The sequence below is a fragment of the Pristiophorus japonicus genome, chromosome 16, assembly GCF_044704955.1.
Source record: "Pristiophorus japonicus isolate sPriJap1 chromosome 16, sPriJap1.hap1, whole genome shotgun sequence".
NCBI classification, from domain to species: Eukaryota; Metazoa; Chordata; class Chondrichthyes; family Pristiophoridae; genus Pristiophorus; species Pristiophorus japonicus.
This window is the reverse complement of record NC_091992.1, coordinates 136,595,058-136,616,790: the sequence shown is the minus strand read 5'-3', so window position 1 is coordinate 136,616,790 and position 21,733 is coordinate 136,595,058. Positions and strand designations below refer to the sequence as shown.

Here is a 21,733-nt window from a genome sequence, read left to right as displayed (position 1 = left end):
GTTTGAACTTCTGATGGCGAATGCAGAGACCAACTGTGCATCTCGAATAACAACGTAGCAGAGATTAGCTAACTCAGCACAAGCCAGCGATGGACCTCTGCACAGCTCAACTACTCATTGAATAAAGTGGCTGAACTGTCCAGAGTGCTTGACTTTTAAGTATGCATCAATCTTTTGCAAATATACAAGTCATGGACACAGCAATGTATCAGTGTTCTTAGAAAATTACCCAGCATAGCTGAGGAATGGAAAAATACTTCAAAAAGATCAATTCTCTTGAAGTCAGACACAACTGCACAGAGCACTCCAAGGCGGGCAGCCCTTTTGAAAGCTGAATTGCTGCCCTGCAGACAGCTGCATTAGACAGGTTAACATGAAGCAGCAACATTCAACCGAGACTTACTTGGTCACTAGCAGCTGTGTGTTTTCCTGAATAAGATTCTCAACTTCACGACCCATACCTGGCAAGAAATTAAATGTAGAAAGTTATAAAGTCCAGGCTGCAAAGCCAGCGTCAATCCAGCCTATTTCCCATCAGAAATTACTGCCCCAGGAGAGCACCATCTCAATATTGAATAATGCCACTTATAATTCTCTTCATTAAAAGCCTGACTAATTACACACACTAAACGCTGGCTGTTCAAGAAAAAATAATTAGAATTCAAAAAGCAATACAATACAATGACCAAGATTCAACTATATCACAGTCGAAAGGGTCAAAGCTACCTTTGCCGATGGTTTGTCCATATTAGGATGAGCAGACAATGGGAGATTAGCAAATGTAATTGAAGCCTCAGCAGGTGGCACATGAAACAAGGACAGGGCAAGGAAGCAACAGATGGAAGGAGCAGAATTAATCAAATGTAGTCGATCCCGAGTTGATGAGATGTGATCATTTCACAAGTCTCTGCTGGCCCCATCACTGCACGGTGTGGCTGGAAACGGCCAGCTTTGGGTCAAGAGGGTGGTTCAAGTTAGGCTCCAATCACCTCAATTGTAGACCCATTCGTCAATATAGAGACGTTTCACTCTCCATTTCCTGAATGGTTCCTTTTTTCAAATTCTCCTGTGCAAACTGTATCCTTCCCTTCCATGAGGAGGCGTTTTCACCACAGAAGTGATACGTAGCATTTTAATTCAAGATCAATATGATGGTTTCCGCCACTTAAAAACTGTATTACTCTATAAACTGACCCTGCCTCCAAGGCTGGGAATGGTCACAAGCACAAGTCTGCCCCAGTGAATCAGAGAACTAGGCACTTAACACGGAGGATCTTCCTTCATCAACTCAGCGAGATTCACTGGACTGATCCCTGGGATGAGGGGATTGACCTATGAGGAGAGATTGAGTAGACTAGGTCTACATTCTCTAGAGTTTAAAAGAATGAGGTGATCTCTTTGAAACATGTAAAATTCTTAAGAGGCTTGACAGGGTAGATGCCGAGAGGATGTTTAGTACTGAGATGAAGAGAAATGTATTCACTCAGAGGTTGGTGAATCTTTGCAATTCTCTACCTCAGAGGGCCATGGATGCACAGTTGTTGACTATATTCATTACAGAGATCAATAGATTTTTGGATATTAAGGGAACCAAGGGATATGGGGATAGTACGGGAAGGTGGAGTTGAGGTAGATCAGCCATGATCTTATCGAATGGCGGAGCAGGCTGGAGGGGCCGAATGGCCGACTCCTGCTCCTATTTCTTATGCTCTTCTGTTCAGCTTGCACCTTGGTCGCTATCTAGATCAGAAGTCAGTGGCAGATACAAACCACACACTTTCCCACTGCCAAGAAATAGATTACATTTGACAAGGGTTGTAAAGTGCAGCACCATCACCATCCTTTACTCACAAGAGACCAGAGGACTAATGAACTCGGGTAAGTGCAACTTGTCTTGTGACGAAGCTTGAGCTGTGTTTATAGTTCCAGTGTCACCCATAGTACAGGGTCTTTTGTCTTTATGCAAAGAATATTACCTTCGAACAGCATGCCCACCACCCCAGATTATATACCCATTATAGCCAGTATTGAATGCCATTGACAGTGACCAGGAAAGTCTCTATCCTGACTGTACTATAAGCTGAATAGCAGCTGGTTGGGCTGAAATTTACCTGAACTCCAGGATAAATTCCTGAATTGCAAGTGATTAATCTGCAACTCCATCGTTAGTACTGAATTTGCCCCCAGCTCAAAGTATGTGCCCATCTCCTCCCTTGACAATACCCATGCCCCAAGCACAAGCAAGAGGAATCTAGTATCTGGACTCTTAGTAAGCAGTAGAATGGACAAAAGCTTGGGGTGGGGTTTGAGGGAGTGGAATGGTAGGGAGATACTGCAAGCACTTGTAACTGGCCAATCACAAAACAGCTCCAGGATGTTTCTCCACTTCATTCTTTTGGTGGCACAGGCAAGGTCACATCATTGCCCATCCCTAGTGGCTCGCGAGGCGACTTCAGTGGGCATTAAAGTTAACAAGCAGTGTAGACGAGTCAGGCGTAGGCTGGACCGGGCAAGAGTCGCAGGTCACCTTCCCTGAAGGACATTAGTGAAACAATTGGGTTTCTAGGCCAATCCGGCAGCTTTCATGGCCACAAATGAGCAGATTTGTTGAATTTAGTTTCACAAATTTCCATGGTGGGATTTGAACTCATGATCTCTGGATCGCTAGTCTAATGCTAGCGTCGCTATACCACCGTATCCATGAGTGCCACCTCAAGCAGCTCCCACCTCACACTAGAAGTTACAACTTTGCAGGGAGAGAGGCAGAATCCTAGCAACACGCAAGCAGAAGGGGTTTTGTGGAAGGAGGGCTATGTTTGAGAGGGAAAATTGACAAGACATGAAACAGGAAGAATGGTGCCTTACTGAAAGGCATGGGGAGGGGGAGGGAAATAAGAGGAGGTAACTACAACCATTCTACCAATCCACAATTGATAATGGATGGAATGGTAACAATAGGGATGCCATCATCCCCTGCACAAAGACGGAGGACATTTTACAGAGTTAATGTGTTAACGTTGTCACAAACTGGGCCTATGTGTAACTAATTCCATGGTTCAACCGACTCAGGATTGAAGCATAAACTGAGCTCAAAGTTTCAATGTGAACCCCAGTTTGGGTGCTTTAGAGAAAAGAGCTCTTTGTAAAAAGAAAAGCATATTGCAATACGACAGGAAGGAGAATGAAGAAAGCACCCTCTGCTCACACTCTTCACGTTGCCACGACTCCTTTGTACAATTCATTCTCACCTGGATACCAACAGCTATTTTAAAGAAAGGCCTCGAGAGCGGATGGAGTCTTACCAAAGATATTATGATCTGAAGGGCCCATGCATTCCGAGTGAAGCAGAAAGAAAGAAATAATTTAGGTAAGATGCAGCATGGAAGCAAAGCACATCACAAGCAAGTTATGAGGCACTATGGACAACATAGCACGAATGTTGCAAAGCTTGGCCAGGAATCATGTGGCTGTAACATAAAGACACTCAGTGCATCCAATCCAGTTTCACGCAACAGTCAGAAAAGAATGTGCACGCCGGTTATAAAAAGGTACATCTGGCAATATTTTTTTTTAAAGATTTAAACCAGTGAACTTTCATCGCAATACCTGAAGGATAAAACTAGCACTATTACAGATGAAAGGAAGAAATGTCTTCATAGCCATAAAAATCAGGTGTCACAGTAATCCATTTCCGGTTCAGGTAAAGAGAGAAACCGGAACAAAGTCAAACAGAAAACAACGGAAATGCACGGCAGATTGAGCACAGTTCTTATAAACAGAGTCCCGCCAGAAACATTGGCCTCTCCCTTTCGGCTGCTGATCGACCTGCTGTGCCTTTCCAGAATTGTGTTTCTATTTCACCTTGTGAATGTGTTTTATTAAATACACCTGCAGCAGTTATCGTGCACTACTCAAGTAAGCAGACTAGGGTACAAATGGAAGGCTCCAGGTATAGAAGCATTCCGCTGCTGTACAACTTATCCCTCGAAAACCAGATACAAAGTTAGTGTTTGACGTTTTCAGACAAATGTGCTCTTGTGTTTTGGAGAGCGAGGTGAATGATGCCACTTATGCCACTTCTGGAGAATGAAGCAACCATGCACTTCAGCTTTACGCACTCCCAGATCAGGATCGGCACCATCAGGCCACCACGTCAAAACCCGCAACCTCAAAAAGGAGCCCATAGCACATCAGGCCAGACATTCCCATTCCTCACACATGCTCTCCCTGTCGACTCAGACTGCCAAACACAGCTCTTTTGTGCTGAATTGTGGCTGCTTTTGCTGTGGACTCTTGCCTACATCACGGTGTAACCCCACATCAGACACCAACACGCAGCAGAGAAGCCTCATCCAATTAAGCTGAGCCAGATTCAAACAGGGCCTAGAGCTGAAAGGGATAGGTGCCATGACATCACCCAGTTTCCTGTTAATTTGACTTATTTTTCCATTTCTTGGCACTACAGCGATTCCACACCACATACCATTCTCCAACCCAAGAGCATCCACCAGACCCACTCCCACAGCAAGGGCAGATGTGCTCGACTGGGCCACTACATTTCTTTCATTTGGGTAACACTCGCAAGGCTGTATTTATCGCCCATCCTTAGCTTCCCTAAAATGGAGTCAGTGGGTCATCGGCCTTGCACTCCTCAATGGTGTTAGGTAGGGAATTCCGAGATACGGACCTCGCAATAACGTAGGAATAGCGATCTATGTCCAAATCTACATTGGGCAAGACAAGCCCAGGAAACACCCTCTCCCAATTTTCCATTCTTTGGAAGGGCTGGAATTTCCCCTCTACCAACACTGCTCCCAGAACCTCCCCTACCATTTGAACCACCATATTCAAGCACCAAAACTCAGACGCTCAATTCTTTAGAATCCCAAAGCACATTTTTGTACAAGCAACATGCAGAAAACATTCCCAACTTTACAATAAAAGCAGCAAATTTCAGTGACAGAAATATGGAAGAAACAGCATAAATTACAGAGACAGAAAGTGTCAATGGGAAGCAGAGTATACAATACGTGAAAATATACACACCAGAAAACTCCCCTGGGTCAGCAGCCCAAGAGAAAGGAAGCATGAGAAGAAAAACGCTAATTAGCTTGAGAATGACGGCTATTTCTATCATTAACTGCACGTGGTGCACGTAAAGCTGTGCTCTCCCGCATCACCTGCATAACACAATAAATAGTGATGAGAGGGGAGGCAACACACTTATCTTGGCTCTGTTGCTATAGTGGGTGCACACAAATGTATGAAAGCAACATAGCAAATACCAGGTTTGCTCACACAAATACAGCGTCAGCAAAATAATGCAACGAGGAACATGCAAAGGACGAGACAGAAATGGGCTTCACAAGCAAGCATCACGAAACATCAAAGCACTCTGTGTCCATGTGCATCGTAAGCACAGAGTTCTTATACTTCCTCACACACACACACACACGTATATATCTATGCCACACTGCTGTATGGCCAGTCAGCAGCATCCGCATGCTATAAACACGTGGCCTGCTTTGCCAACCTACCTGAACAAAGCCACAGAGATTAGTAAATGGCAGACAAATCAGTTAGAACAAGCTTATTGGTAGGGCGGTGGGAATTCTGGATTAAAAGATATAAAAGCTCTTTTTTGGGGACATGCCATAATTAAGACAAACTCAATGCCATTTTGAGTGAAGTGAAAGAAAAAGAACCAAAGGAAGATAAACAAGCATTTCTCAAGTTGATGCTGTTGGTAATTGCAATCAGGCAGGATCAGAGATGCACTGGATTAACAGACAAATGCACCTCAACACTCGAGCGCTTTACTGCAGCAGTCCGCACATGAATTACTCGTATTGAGGACCGGGACACAGTATTTGATCTTTAAACTTTAACCCCTCACCCAATTTGATTTCTCGCTCAGTACAGTTTTTACGTATTACGTTCCCTTAGGAATGCAACCTAATAAATCTATCCTTGAGGAAAGGCCTTGTCCTAACTGCAGGACTCCAGGTTGAAAACAGTTGGAGAGAAAAAGGAGATGATGGGTGTCGTCAACCATGCTTTAAATCTCTGTAGATCGTAGGAAGGGAAGACCAGGACTTCCAATAACAAGCACTGATCACAGTAGTATCAATATGAATGAGTCAGATAAATGGACAGAGGGGGGGAGAGAGAGAGAGCGAGAGAGCGAGCGACAGAATGCGAGAGAGCGACAGAGAGAGCGCGAGGGGGGGGCGTCGAGAGGGCGGGGGGGGCAGCGAGAGGGCGGGGGCGAGGGACGCAGAGGGGGGGGGCGTGAGCAACGCAGGGGGGGGCGAGGGACGCAGAGGGGGGGGCGAGGGACGCAGAGGGGGGGGGCGAGGGACGCAGAGGGGGGGGCGAGGGACGCAGAGGGGGGGGCGAGGGACGCAGAGGGGGGGGCGAGGGACGCAGAGGGGGGGCGAGGGACGCAGAGGGGGGGGCGAGGGACGCAGAGGGGGGGGGCGAGGGACGCAGAGGGGGGGGCGAGGGACGCAGAGGGGGGGGCGAGGGACGCAGAGGGGGGGGCGAGGGACGCAGAGGGGGGGGCGAGGGACGCAGAGGGGGGGGCGAGGGACGCAGAGGGGGGGGCGAGGGACGCAGAGGGGGGGGCGAGGGACGCAGAGGGGGGGGCGAGGGACGCAGAGGGGGGGGCGAGGGACGCAGAGGGGGGGGCGAGGGACGCAGAGGGGGGGCGAGGGACGCAGAGGGGGGGCGAGGGACGCAGAGGGGGGGCGAGGGACGCAGAGGGGGGGCGAGGGACGCAGAGGGGGGGCGAGGGACGCAGAGGGGGGGGCGAGGGACGCAGAGGGGGGGGCGAGGGACGCAGAGGGGGGGGCGAGGGACGCAGAGGGGGGGGCGAGGGACGCAGAGGGGGGGGCGAGGGACGCAGAGGGGGGGGCGAGGGACGCAGAGGGGGGGGCGAGGGACGCAGAGGGGGGGGCGAGGGACGCAGAGGGGGGGGCGAGGGACGCAGAGGGGGGGGCGAGGGACGCAGAGGGGGGGGCGAGGGACGCAGAGGGGGGGGCGAGGGACGCAGAGGGGGGGGCGAGGGACGCAGAGGGGGGGGGCGAGGGACGCAGAGGGGGGGGCGAGGGACGCAGAGGGGGGGGCGAGGGACGCAGAGGGGGGGGCGAGGGACGCAGAGGGGGGGGCGAGGGACGCAGGGGGGGGCGAGGGACGCAGAGGGGGGGGCGAGGGACGCAGAGGGGGGGGCGAGGGACGCAGAGGGGGGGGCGAGGGACGCAGAGGGGGGGGCGAGGGACGCAGAGGGGGGGGCGAGGGACGCAGAGGGGGGGGCGAGGGACGCAGAGGGGGGGGCGAGGGACGCAGAGGGGGGGGCGAGGGACGCAGAGGGGGGGGCGAGGGACGCAGAGGGGGGGGCGAGGGACGCAGAGGGGGGGGCGAGGGACGCAGAGGGGGGGGCGAGGGACGCAGAGGGGGGGGCGAGGGACGCAGAGGGGGGGGCGAGGGACGCAGAGGGGGGGGCGAGGGACGCAGAGGGGGGGGCGAGGGACGCAGAGGGGGGGGCGAGGGACGCAGAGGGGGGGGCGAGGGACGCAGAGGGGGGGGCGAGGGACGCAGAGGGGGGGGCGAGGGACGCAGAGGGGGGGGCGAGGGACGCAGAGGGGGGGGCGAGGGACGCAGAGGGGGGGGCGAGGGACGCAGAGGGGGGGGCGAGGGACGCAGAGGGGGGGGCGAGGGACGCAGAGGGGGGGGCGAGGGACGCAGAGGGGGGGGCGAGGGACGCAGAGGGGGGGGCGAGGGACGCAGAGGGGGGGGCGAGGGACGCAGAGGGGGGGGCGAGGGACGCAGAGGGGGGGGCGAGGGACGCAGAGGGGGGGGCGAGGGACGCAGAGGGGGGGGCGAGGGACGCAGAGGGGGGGGCGAGGGACGCAGAGGGGGGGGCGAGGGACGCAGAGGGGGGGGCGAGGGACGCAGAGGGGGGGGCGAGGGACGCAGAGGGGGGGGCGAGGGACGCAGAGGGGGGGGCGAGGGACGCAGAGGGGGGGGCGAGGGACGCAGAGGGGGGGGCGAGGGACGCAGAGGGGGGGGCGAGGGACGCAGAGGGGGGGGCGAGGGACGCAGAGGGGGGGCGAGGGACGCAGAGGGAGGCGAGGGACGCAGAGGGGGGGGCGAGGGACGCAGAGGGGGGGGCGAGGGACGCAGAGGGGGGGGAGAGGGACGCAGAGGGGGGGGAGAGGGACGCAGAGGGGGGGGCGAGGGACGCGGGGAGGCGCGAGGGACGCGAGGGACGCAGAGGGGGGGGGGCGAGGGACGCAGAGCGAGTGTGGCACAGGGCGAGAGAGAGGAAAGATTGAAATGTTAAAAACAATTGGAGCACAAAGACTCACAATATTAAGGTAGGGTTGACATACTGAGATCTGTGTGCCAAAATGTACAATGCTGATTTTGATGACATTGGCGCTAAGTAACACGTTAGCTTTGCCGTCACTCGCCTCCCAACAAGTCACCAAACACTTAACCCCTGTCCCAATCCTTGCCTAAGTTTTAGAGTGGAAATCAAACTTCAGTCAGCTCCAGACAGAAGCACAACACATCCAGAGCAGAGTGTGAATATATAGTGTTCTTTCATGTCCATCGCTCGGATTGCATGATTAAGGAGTAAAATGTTTTTCAATTATTCAACTGTTTTACTATGCAAGACACTTTTAATCAATGTTCTGGCACATTTTATTTATCTTTCAAAACACACCCTTTGCCCTTCACAAAGTCAACAGGCAAATTTGATTCCGACTGCCATGCTTACAGGAATAAAGATAAATCAGGAAAATCTTCAGCACCATCAGTAATGGCACCCTACCAGCGGTTTTGAACTACCCAGTTTTCAAATTGGATACACTTAAAATTGTAACTGACAGCCTGCTGGTGAACGGACACTCAGTGCCTGGGAGTCTGGTCAATTTATACATCCAGCCAGCGACACGGAATTCCAACACAGGAAGTCAAGTGATTTAGCGCCATCAGAACAGGCTTACGGTGCAATCACAGCAAATCAATTTCCTGTTATTAAAATGTTCAACTCGAATTCTGTTGGTAAAACGGATGTGCATTTCATCAGAAAACAAGCTCAGGAACGGCTTGGGACTGATGAAGATTAAGCTCCACAACAAAGCAAAAGATAGAAAGAAAAGTAAAAGTGGAGGGCAGGGAAACCCAAGGCAAAAATCAAAAAGGGCCACATTGCAGCAAAATTCTAAAAGGGCAAAATGTGTTAAAAAGGCAAGCCTGAAGGCTCTGTGCCTCAATGCGAGGAGTATTCGTAATAAAGTGGACGAATTAACTGTGCAGATAGCAGTTAACGGATATGATATCATTGGCATCACGGAGACATGGCTCCAGGGTGACCAAGGCTGGGAACTCAACATCCAAGGGTATTCAACATTCAGGAAGGAGAGACAGAAAGGAAAAGGAGGTGGGGTAGCATTGCTGGTTAAAGAGGAAATTAATGCAATAGTAAGGAAGGACATTAGCGTGGATGATGTGGAATCGGTATGGGTGGAGCTGCGGAATACCAAAGGGCAGAAAACGCTAGTGGCAGTTGTGTACAGACCACCAAACAGTAGTAGTGAGGTTGGGGACAGCAACAAAAAAGAAATTAGGGATGCGTGCAATAAAGGTACAGTAATTATCATGGGCGCCTTTAATCTACATATAGATTGGGCTAACCAAACTGGTAGCAATACGGTGGAGGAGGATTTCCTGGAGTATATTAGGGATGGTTTTCTGGACCAATATGACAAGTAACCAACTAGAGGGCTGGGCATCCTAGACTGGGTGATGTGTAAAGAGAAAGGACTAATTAGCAATCTTGTTGTGCGAGGCCCCGTGTGGAAGAGTGACCATAATATGGTAGAATTCTTTATTAAGATGGAGAGTGACAGAGTTAATTCAGAGACTAAGGTCCTGAACTTAAGGAAAGGTAACTTCGATGGTATGAGACGTGAATTGGCTAGATTAGACTGGCAAATGATACTTAAAGGGTTAACGGTGGATAGGCAATGGCAAACATTTAAAGATCACATGGATGAACTTAAAACAATTGTACATCCCTGTCTGGAGTAAAAATAAAACGGGGAAGGTGACCCAACCGTGGCTAACAAAGGAAATTAAGGATAGTGTTAAATTCAAGGAAGAGGCATATAAATTGACCAGAAAAAGCAGCAAACCTGAGGACTGGGAGAAATTTAGAATTCAGCAGAGGAGGACAAAGGGCTTAATTAAGAGGGGGAAAATGGAATATGAGAGGAAGCATGCTGGGAACATAAAAACTGATTGCAAAAGCTTCTATAGATATGTGAAGAGAAAAAGATTAGTGAAGACAAACGTAGGTCCCTTGCAGTCAGATTCAGGTAAATTTATAATAGGGAACAAAGAAATGGCAGACCAATTGAACAAATACTTTAGTTCTGTCTTCAGGAAGTACTAGGGGACCGAGGGTCTAGTGAGAAGGAGGAACTGAAGGATATCCTTATTAGGCAGGAAATTGTATTAGGGAAATTGATGGGATTGAAGGCCGATAAATCCCCGGGGCCTGATAGCCTGCATCCCAGAGTATTTAGGGAAGTGGCCCTAGAAATAATGGATGCATTGGTGATCATTTTCCAACAGTCTATCAACTCTAGATCAGTTCCTATGGACTGGAGGGTAGCTAATGTAACACCACTTTTTAAGAAAGGAAGGAGAGAGAAAACGGGTAATTATAGACCGGTTAGCCTGACATCAGTAAAGGGAAAAATGGTGGAATCAATTATTAAAGATGAAATAACAGCACATTTGGAAAGCAGTGACAGGATCGGTCCAAGTCAGCATGGATTTATGAAAGGGAAATCATGCTTGACAAATCTTCTGGAATTTTTTGAGGATGTAACTAGTAGAGTGGACAAGGGAGAACCAGTGGATGTGGTGTATTTGGACTTTCAGAAGGCTTTTGACAAGGTTCCACACAAGAGATTAATGTGCAAAATTAAAGCACATGGTATTGGGGCTAATGTACAGATGTGGATAGAGAACTGATTGGCACGCAGGAAGCAGAGTCAGGATAAATGGGTCTTTTTCAGAAAGGCAGGCAGACTAGTAGGGTGCCGCAGGGCTAGGTGCTGGGACCCCAGCTATTTACAATATACATCAACGATTTGGATAAAGGAGTTGAATGTAATATCTCCAAGTTTTCAGATGACATTAAACTAGGTGGCGATGTGAGCTGTGAGGAGGGCGCTAAGAGGCTGCAGAGTGACTTGGACAGGTTAGGTGAATGGGCAAATGCATGGCAGATGCAGTACAATTGGATAAATGTGAGGTTATCCACGTTGGGGTGAAAACCACGAAGGCAGAATATTATCTGAATGGCAGCATATTAGGAAAAGGGGAGGTGCAACGAGATCTGGGTGTCATGGTACGTCAGTCATTGAAAGTTGGCATGCAGGTGTAGCAGGCGGTGAAGAAGACAAATAGTATGTTGGCCTTCATAGCTAGGGGATTTGAGTATAGGAGCAGGGAGGTCTTACTGCAGTTGTACAGGGCCTTGGTGAGGCCTCACTTGGAATATTGTGTTCAATTTTGGTCTCCTAATCTGAGGAAGGACGTTCTTGCTATTGAGGTAGTGCAGCGAAGGTTCACCAGACTGATTCCCGGGATGGCAGGTCTGATATATGAGGGGAGAGACTGGATCGACTGGGCCTTTAGTCACTGGAGTTAAGGGGATCTCATAGAAACGTATAAAATTCCGACTGGACTGAACAGGTTAGAGGCAGGAAGAATGTTCCCAACGTTGGGGAAGTCCAGAACCAGGGGTCACAGTCTAAGGATAAGGGGTAAACATAGAAAATAGGTGCAGGAGTAGGCCTTTCGGCCCTTCGAGCCTGCACCGCCATTCAATAAGATCATGGCTGATCATTCACCTCAGTATCCCTTTCCTGCTTTCTCTCCATACCCCTTGATCCCTTTAGCCGTAAGGGCCATATCTAACTCCCCCTTGAATATATGAATGAACTGGCATCAACAACTCTCTGCGGTAGGGAATTCCACAGGTTAGCAACTCTCTGAGTGAAGAAGTTTCTCCTCATCTCAGTCCTAAATGGCTTACCCCTTATCCTTAGACTATGTCCCCTGGTTCTGGACTTCCCCAACATCGGAAACATTCTTCCTGCATCTAAACTGTCCAGTCCCGTCAGAATTTTATATGTTTCTATGAGATCCCCCTCTCATCCTTCTAAACTCCAGTGAATACAGGTCCAGTCGATCCAATCTCTCCTCGTATGTCAGTCCTGCCATCCCGGGAATCAGTCTGGTGAACCTTCGCTGCACTCCCTCAATAGCAACAACGTCCTTCCTCAGATTAGGATACCAAAACTGAACACAATATTCCAGGTGCGGCCTATACAACAGCAGTAAGACCTCCCTGCTCCTATACTCAAATCCCCTAGCTATGAATGCCTTCTTCACTGCCTGCTGAACCTGCATGCCAACTTTCAATGACTGATGTACCATGACACCCAGGTCTCGCTGCACCTCCCCTTTTCCTAATCTGCCGCTATTCAGATAATATTCTCCTTTGTGTTTTTGCCACAAAAGTGGATAACCTCACATTTATCCACATTATACTGCATCTGCCACACGTTTGCCCACTCACCTAACCCGTCCAAATCACCCTGCAGCCTTTTATCGTCCTCCTCACATCTCACACTGCCACCCAGCTTAGTGTCATCTGCAAACTTGGAGATATTACACTCAATTCCCTCATCCAAATCATTAATGTATATTTGTAAATAGTTGGGGTCCCAACACGGAGCCCTGCGGTACCCCACTAGTCACTGCCTGCCATTCTGAAAAGGACCCATTTATCCTGACTCTATGCTTCCTGTCTGCCAACCAGTTCTCTATCCACGTCAGTACATTACCCCCAATACCACGTGCTTTCATTTTGCACATCAATCTCTTGTGTGGGACCTTGACAAAAGTCTTTTGAAAGTCCAAATACATCACATCCACTGGTTCTCCCTTGTCCACTCTATTAGTTACATCCTCAAAAAATTCCAGAAGATTTGTCAAGCATGATTTCCCTTTCATAAATCCATGCTGACTTGGACCGATCCTGTCACTGCTTTCCAAATGTGCTGCTATTTCATCTTTAATAATTATTCCAACATTTTACCCACTACTGATGTCAGGCTAACCGGTCTATAATTACCCGTTTTCTCTCTCCCTCCTTTCTTAAAAAGTGGTGTTACATTAGCTACCCTCCAGTCCATAGGAACCGATCCAGAGTCGATAAGACTGTTGGAAAATGATCACCAATGCATCCACTATTTCTCGGGCTACTTCCTTAAGTACTCTGGGATGCAGACTATCAGGCCCCGGGGATTTACCGGCCTTCAATCCCATCAATTTCCCCAACACAATTTCCCGCCTAATAAGGGTTTCCTTCAGTTCCTCCTTCTCACTAGACCCTCGGTCCCTTAGTATTTCCGGAAGGTTATTTGTGTCTTCCTTCATGAAGATAGAACCAAAGTATTTGTTTAACTGGTCTGCCATTTCTTTGTTCCCCATTATAAATTCACCTGAATCCGACTGCAAGGGACCTACGTTTGTTTTCACTAATCTTTTTCTTTTCACATATCTATAGAAGCTTTTGCAGTCAGTTTTTATGTTCCCAGCAAGCTTCCTCTCATACTCTATTTTCCCCCTCCTAATTAAACCCTTTGTCCTCCCCTCTGTTGTATTACAAAATTCTCCAAGTTCTCAGGTTTGCTGCTTTTTCTGGCCAATTTATATACCTCTTCCTTGAATTTAACACTATCCTTAATTTCACTTGTTAGCCACGGTTGAGCCACCTTTCCCATTTTATTTTTACTTCAGACAGGGATGTACAATTGCTGAAGTTCATCCATGTGATCTTTAAATGTTTGCCATTGCCTATCCACTGTCAACCCTTTAAGTATCCTTTGCCAGTCTATTCTAGCCAATTCACGCCTCATACCGTCGAAGTTACCTTTCCTTAAGTTCAGGACCCTAGTTTCTGAATTAACTGTGTCACTCTCCATCTTAATAAAGAATTCTACCATATTATGGTCACTCTTCCCCAAGGAGCCTCGCACAACAAGATTGCTAATTAGTCCTTTCTCTTTACACATCACCCAGTCTAGGATGGCCAGCCCTATAGTTGGTTCCTCGACATATTGGTCCAGAAAACCATTGCTAATATACTCCAGGAAATCCTCCTCCACCGCATTGCTACCATTTAGGACTGAGATGAGGAGAAACTTCTTCACTCAGCAAGTTGTTAACCTGTGGAATTCCCTGCCGCAGAGAGTTGTTGATGCCAGTTCATTGGATATATTCAAGAGGGAGTTAGATAAGGCCCTTATGCCTAAAGGGATCAAGGGGTATGGAGGGAAAGCAGGAAAGGGGTACTGAGGTGAATCTTATTGAATGGTGGTGCAGGCTCGAAGGGCCGAATGGCCTGCTCCTGCACCTATTTTCTATGTTTCTAATTAAGAAAAGCAACTATTTTTCAAAACAGTTGTTGCAAACAATTCTGAACAGCAGCGCTATTTTCCATGCCAGCCACTGGTCTATAACATAATTATGTGCACAAGAGAATGTCTTTCTGGGTCAGACATTGCAAAAATATCAATGGCTAACACTTGCGATAAAATGCAAATAAATCCAGCTTCACTGTATTAAGCTTTCATTCGAAAAACTGGTTTAGGAAAAAAAAAATTCTAATTAAGCAAGATACAGAATAGATAATGCGTCAAGAATTAAACACAAGTTCATTTGAAACAAGCACACTTTCCTTCCATTTGTTTAGGTTCACCTCCTAGAATGCTTTTTTACCCATGAAATTATTTCCCTTTCTTACATCCTCTCCAACTTGCCCAGAACTCTGCTGCCATCCATGTCCACCAGTTGAATTCAAAATCATCCCCTGTTAAAAGTCACTCCACACCCTCCATCAGTCCAACCTTACTGCTGCAAGCACTTGGGCTCCACATACCAGCGGGCACCCTCTGTCTCTCTGGCCTCGAGTGCATCCCCACCGTCCACTCACCAATTCGTGGCACAGCTCTCAGCTGTCGTGGCCCAAATCTCAGAAACCCTCTCCCCAAACCCAATTCACCTTGCTACCCCTCCTTATTTTCAGAAACACACTCATTTCTTTGGTTACCTCACCTACTTCCTCTGAAGCACCTTGGGACAGTTACTACATTAAAGGCACAATATAAATACAAGTAATTGTTGTTTGTGGCTGTCAAGGAAATCAGTCTGAACAAATGGGAATGCAAGATAAACAGTTATGTCGAGAATTCCAAAATATGCTTATTTTTTTTTTAATTCAGATTTAACTTTATAAAAATGAACATAAAATAAAAATCTGGGCCAGGACTGCTGTCTCAGCCAATTCACTAATTTAACTTCCTCTTCACAGATTACAGCCGATGTCACAAAACTGAAAGGGGTGAGGAACAAAAAATGCTTTTTTTAAATTAAAGTTTGGTGTGACAGATTTCTTGAGGCAAAAATAAAAATCCATGTGCATATCCAACCTGAACACAAAACAGGAAAGAATGTGTGTGGTAACATAATATGTCCCTCCTTAACAGTCTGCTGGTCCAAGTTGCAGAGCTGATGTATTTTTTGAAAGGGGTGGGCCAGCTAGGTGCTGCAGTGCCCATCGTCAGCCACCAAAGGGAGAAGCAGCTACTCAGCCTTCGGTGGGAGAGATGCAACCGAGCAGCAAATACCCAGGGACCAATGTCTCTCCCCAGTCCCCCCCGAGCTGTGTGGTCGCGCAGCAATCTGGAGGTCCCACGCAGGCCGCTCACAAACTGGAGGAGTTATTGCGCGTGCAGCAAATTTAAAGGGACAGCGCATGTAAAAAAAATTAGAGGGAACGTTGCCAGGGACCTCATGTTCTCAAACATTCTACACCAGCATGCTGCTCAGAGACTACTTCTCCGCGGCTGTGCTGCGTGGGGACAATCACACATTTAAACAAGGCTGCACTCTTACCACTCTGCCAGACCTTCCACTTACCCAGCAAATTTGCCCCCTCATCCACGTCACCAATCAGCTCAGAGGCTGATTCGGACAGTTCGTCAAAAATAGATTCTGTGTTCCGATCAAATGCTTTGTTTTCTATTCCCTGGGTTGGTGTGCTGTAAAAGTAAATAAAAGCAGGAATTTGATATGGTTCGGTTGTCAATGTATTGTCTGTAGCTCCACACTGTGGACTCCTGTGTTACTGCAGCCAGTGCGGTTTATAATAAAGAACCCAGGTCACTTGACGAGAAGGGGGACTTCTGGAAGATTCTGCCATCTTACAAGCTGTGTTGTGTGCTCTCTGGAAATATCACAATGGCGACAAATATGGGATTAAGCGGATAAATCAAAGCTGCAATTTTTGTTGGTGGAGGATTCAGCCAGTCAACAGAGATTTTGAGAGCTTCTCTGTTTTGATTAACAGCTACAAATCCGAGATAAATTACAAGCACATTTGTTTGAACTGCCGGAGTCCAGATGGCCGCGCCTATGGGAGTGATAGTGCATTTGGGGGAGTTTCAACGCGACCGTGAACGTTTCAGAGCGAATGTGGATCGGATAGAAATGTTTTTCACCGCAAATAATATAATGGAAGTCCCTGAGAATGAAAACCAGAACCGGGTGATGTTGGAATGAAAAAGGGCTATTTTCTTAACTGAAGCAGGGTCCGAGGTGTATGAAACCCTGATAGGCTTGTCAGGCACAAGTAAATTTAAGGACACAACTCTGAAATAGATTGCACTACAGCCCCGTGCCCTTGGAAATTGTTGAAAGTTATCGTTTCGGAATACGAAATCAGAAGGCCGAAGAAAATATCAGTGAGTACATTGCAGCATTAAAAAAGCTATCTATTCACTGTAATTTCGGAGACTTTCAGGACCGAGCATTGCGTGAGCGCTTTGTTTGTGGGATGAAAAATTATGTGATCAGAAGAAAGTTATTGACAACGCCGAACTTGACTTTCGATTTAGCTTGTCAGACAGCTATGTCAATGAGCATGGCCGACCAATATTCCCGAGAATTTCAAACTATTTTCAGTCATCAGACAACCGAGGTGAATTGCCTGCAGGTTAAAAGTAAAAGACGGTTGGGCCCCAAAGTCTCAGAAACTGGTAATGGTAACAGAGCATTGAAGTCCTGCTATCGGTGCCTGGGACAACACGTTGATCAAAGTTGTCCATATGTGAAGGCAGTGTGTTTCTTCTGCAGGAAAACTGGGCATCTTGTGAAGGCATGCCGACTGAAGGGTAAACCAGTTTTCAAAGCTATGAGTAGAAATCCCCAGCGACTACATAGCATGGAAGAAAAACAACAGGACGAGGAGCTGTTAGAGCTAAACGTCATCAGGAACACGCGGTTAACAGACAGCGATTCAAAAACTATCATAATCCACATTGAGGTTGCAGGAATCAAGATACTCATGGAAATTGACACTGGTGCATCTGTGAGTGTAGTACCGGAGTTGCTATACCTTGACAAATTGCGTGATTTCCCACTGGAGAAATCCAAGATAGAGCTGCGAGGCTACTCGGGAGAGAACATTCCTGTGGTAGGTTGTATCACCGTACCGGTGAAATGCAAGGATCAATTTCAGAGCTTGCCTCTAATAGTAGTGGCAGGAGACAAGCCTGCCTTACTGGGAAGAAATTGGTTGGGATCACTGAAGCTGGATTGGAGTGAGATTTTGTGTGTTGAAACGAGATTTAAGTCAAAGGATGATATCATCAAGAATTATCCGAAAGTATTCTGCGAAACAGGCAGTCCGATCCAAGGCTTCAAGGCGAATGTCAGGGTACAAGAAGGATGCTAGATCGGTTTACTGCAAGCCATGTTCCGTACCATATGCACTCGAGAAAGTTGAGCAAGAACTCAAAAGACTAGAGACTGATAACTATTTCTAAGATAGATCGATGTAATTGGACTACATCCATTGTTGTTGTACCTAAGTCCGATGGCAAGGTAAGATTGTGTGACGATTATAAAGTAACCGTAAACCAGGTTCCAGAGGATAATGTCCCCAATACATTGCCAAATGTAGAAGATTTGTTCACAACACTGATAGGTGGTCAGATCTTCTCAAAGTTGGATCTTACGAATGCCTATTTACAGCTTGAACTAGATGAGGTGTCCAAGTTATGCTTGACTATAAATACTCATCGAGACCTATATCAATTTAATTGGCTACCATTTGGAGTGTCTTCCGTCCCTGTCATATTCCAAGGGGTGATGAACCATATTTTGCAAGGTATTGAAGGGGTAGTATGTTATTTAGATGACATACTAATTTCAGCAACAAATAGGCAAATTCATAATAACAGATTGAATGAAGTCCTCAAATGGCTAGAGAAGCACAGAGTACGAGTGTCTGCTCGCAAGCGTGAGTCATTTCAAAACTCAGTGGAGTACTTAGGGTACAGAATAGACAAAACTGGTTTACATCCAACCAAGGGAAAGCTGGATGCAATCAGAAATGCACCCACTCCCAACAAAGTCACTGAAGTTTGATCATTTTTTGCTCTTTTGAACTATTATGGGAAGTTCCTACCAAATGTGGCTACAGTATTACATCCACTGAATGAACCTATTGAAAAAACAGGTCCATTGGAAGTGGTCAAAAGAATGCGATACAGCATTCAAGGAGAGTAAAATCAAATTGGTAGAGAGCACCATGTTAGTTCACTATGACGTATCTAAGGAGATCAAGCTAGCATGTGATGCCTCTCCTTATGGAGATGGGGCAGTGATCTCTCATGTATTACGTAGTGGGGAGGAGAGACCAATTGCTTTTGCTTCACGCACTCTCAGTGCCAGTGAGTGTAATTATGCGCAAATCGAAAGGGAAGGTTTGACATTAATTTTTGGGGTCAAGAAGTTCCACAAATGCTTGTATGGTCGTAAGTTTACCATCGTTACGGACCATAAGCCCCTAACAGCAACCCTCCATCCAAAGTCCCCAGTTCCAACATTAGCTGCAGCCCGAATGCAGAGATGGGCTTTGATTTTGTCAGCATGTACATATGATATTGAATACAGACGATCAGCTGATCACAGTAATGCTGATGCTATGTCTAGATTGCCTTCCCCATCACAAGTTACACCCGATAGGGAAGAAGTGTTCTATTTTTCATAGTGATGAATTGCCAGTCACAGCTGAAGAGATTGGTAGAGCAACCAAACGTGACCCAGTTATGTCAAAGGTGTATGATTATATTGCAAATGGCTGACCAAACCAGATAACAGACAAAGATATTCATCCATTCTTCATTTGTAGGAATGAATTATCAGTCAATAAAGATTGTATCATGTGGGGTGCAAGAGTAGTTATACCAAATAAATTCAGGTCCAAATTATTAGGAGACCTCCATGACCAGCACCTGGGAATGTGCTTGACCAAGAGTTTTGCACGCAGTTACTTATCGTGGCCATGTCTTGATAAAGATAAAGTACATCATCAGTCAGTGTACGACATGTTAATCGGTAAGCAAGCAACCACCATCAGTACCATTACATGGAAATAGCCTCCCAGGGTGTGGCAAAGGCTACATATCGATTTTGTTGAACTAGAAGGACAACAATTGTTCATTGTGATTGATAGCCATTCGAAGTGGGTCGAGGTGTTTCCAATGTGGAAAATAACAACAAGTAAAACATCAGACATTTTACAAAGTTTATTTTCTTCATTTGGCCTCCCAGAAGAAATTGTTTCTGATCATGGACCACAATTTTGTACAGAAGAATGTGTACAGTTCACGAGCAAAAATGGTGTGAAACATACCAAGGTTTTACCATACCACCCTGCTTCAAATGGTGCAGCAGAGCGCACAGTACAAATTGTAAAACATGCCCTCATCAAACAGATATTGGATCCAAATCCAAAGAAACGATAGGTTTCATTGGACCACAAACTGGCTAATTTCCTAATTACGTATCGTAATACTCCTCACACAACTACTGGTAGAACACCAGCAGAGTTGTTTCTCAAACGACAGCCACGAACCAAATTCTCGTTGTTAAAACCAAACTTGGCACAGTCCGTAGAAGAGACACAATTAAGACAGAAAGAGAATCATGATAGAAGTAGAGCAAAAGAGAGAAGTGTGAAATTAAATCAGAAGGTGTGAGTAAAGAACAATCACCATAAATGGTTAAAGTGGTTACTAGGAAGAGTGGTGAAGATATTTGGTCAAGATGTTTGATCATGGATAGGTTAGGTTTGTTCACATTGATCATATTTTATCTACAGACGTGGAAGGAGTTGAAGGTGGGAATGATTCAATCATTTCTGACTCATTAGATAGTTTTGATACACCAGTAACATATCCTACATCCAATGTATTGGAAACAAATCTAAGAGAAAGTCAAAATTTAAGTTAGAGTCTGAGTCAGGCAGACAAACAGTCTGAAGTTAGAGAGAGTTCAAATGGAAATCAAGAGCATTCCTCGGAGGAGTTTAAATTCGCCACCATGTTTGGAAGGTTCTGTTTGAGAGCGAAGGTATTCTCTTCAAAACAGAAAACAAGTGGTTAAGCTTGATTTGTAAATATGGCAAAATAAGTCCATATATTTTGTTATGTATAACCATGCAAGTTATGTATGATTGTTTGTTGTAATAACTTCTTTATTAAAGAGGGAGAAGTGTAATGTCTGTAGCTCCACACTGTGGACTCCTGTGCTACTGCAGCCAGTGCAGTTTATAAGAAAGAACCCAGGTCACCTGACAAGGAGACGACTTCTGGAAGCTTCTGCCATCTTACAAGCTGTGTGTGCTGTGTGCTCTCTGGAAATATCACAGTCAAAGATTTCTGAACCTCTTGGAATCTTGAAGCTGCGCGAATATTTAGCATCAATAAGTACCAACTGCAGAATTGTGAAAGTGTGTAAAAAGCAGCACTGTGCAACATGGACGTTACTCGAATGGAATAAGTCCAGGCTCTCATACATTAACACTTTTCAAATATCCAGATCCTAAAATTACTTTTCACACACCAGTTGCCCTTGCTGTCCAAGTAAAGGTCCCAGATTAATTTGTGGTTTTGCCATGTCCAAAAGGAACTGGATTGAAAGTACAGAAAGTAACCTCGAGTAGGGAGGTTGAGAGAAAGGCCTCTGCTCTCATTCATCAGCGTGGGCTGCTCAATGTTGGACAATTCATTGGAAATTGAGAATAATGCTTGAAATGATACAAATAGGAGTGTTTGCTGATAAATTAGCTGCCTGTCTGTTCCCTCAAGGCTAGTATACTGTAAAGTCCTTTCACTGAGCTGAACAACAGAATACACGGTAGGCAAATCAACAGTTAGCTGGCAATATATTAACATGTATAACATTCAGTAAAATGGACACTGACCTCGTTCCTCTGTACCCACTGAGATCCCGGTCCATATCTAATTCGGGCGTCGAGTCGATGATGGCTTGAATGTCTGATTTGTCTTCATTTTCAGTCATACCTTCAATATTAACGATTACATGTCGTAAGTCTACATTATACATCAATAATGTGCTCGGATTGTATTGAATATAGATTTACTATCATTGATGTGAAGGAACAAATCCAGCACCAGAAGGGAAAGTGACACATGTAGGGGAAAATGTTAAACAGGACTGATCATTTTGTTGGTTGCCTCTAGTTATAGAGCCTCGCCATGTAGCACAG

The 21,733-nt window shown here is 46.6% G+C and overlaps 1 protein-coding gene across 4 annotated transcripts in view; it reads right to left on the bottom strand.

Moving 5' to 3' along the window:
• LOC139226871 (C-Jun-amino-terminal kinase-interacting protein 4-like) overlaps positions 1-21,733 on the bottom strand; it is a 279,135-nt gene that overhangs the window by 59,451 nt on the left and 197,951 nt on the right. For all 4 annotated transcript variants that reach the window (XM_070857971.1, XM_070857972.1, XM_070857973.1 and 1 more), the window contains exons 7-9: positions 21,428-21,527; positions 16,075-16,196; positions 404-461 (exon numbers count right to left, since the gene is read on the bottom strand). In XM_070857971.1, the coding sequence (XP_070714072.1) occupies positions 404-461; positions 16,075-16,196; positions 21,428-21,527 (280 nt within the window). The remainder of the gene's footprint in view (positions 1-403; positions 462-16,074; positions 16,197-21,427; positions 21,528-21,733) is intronic.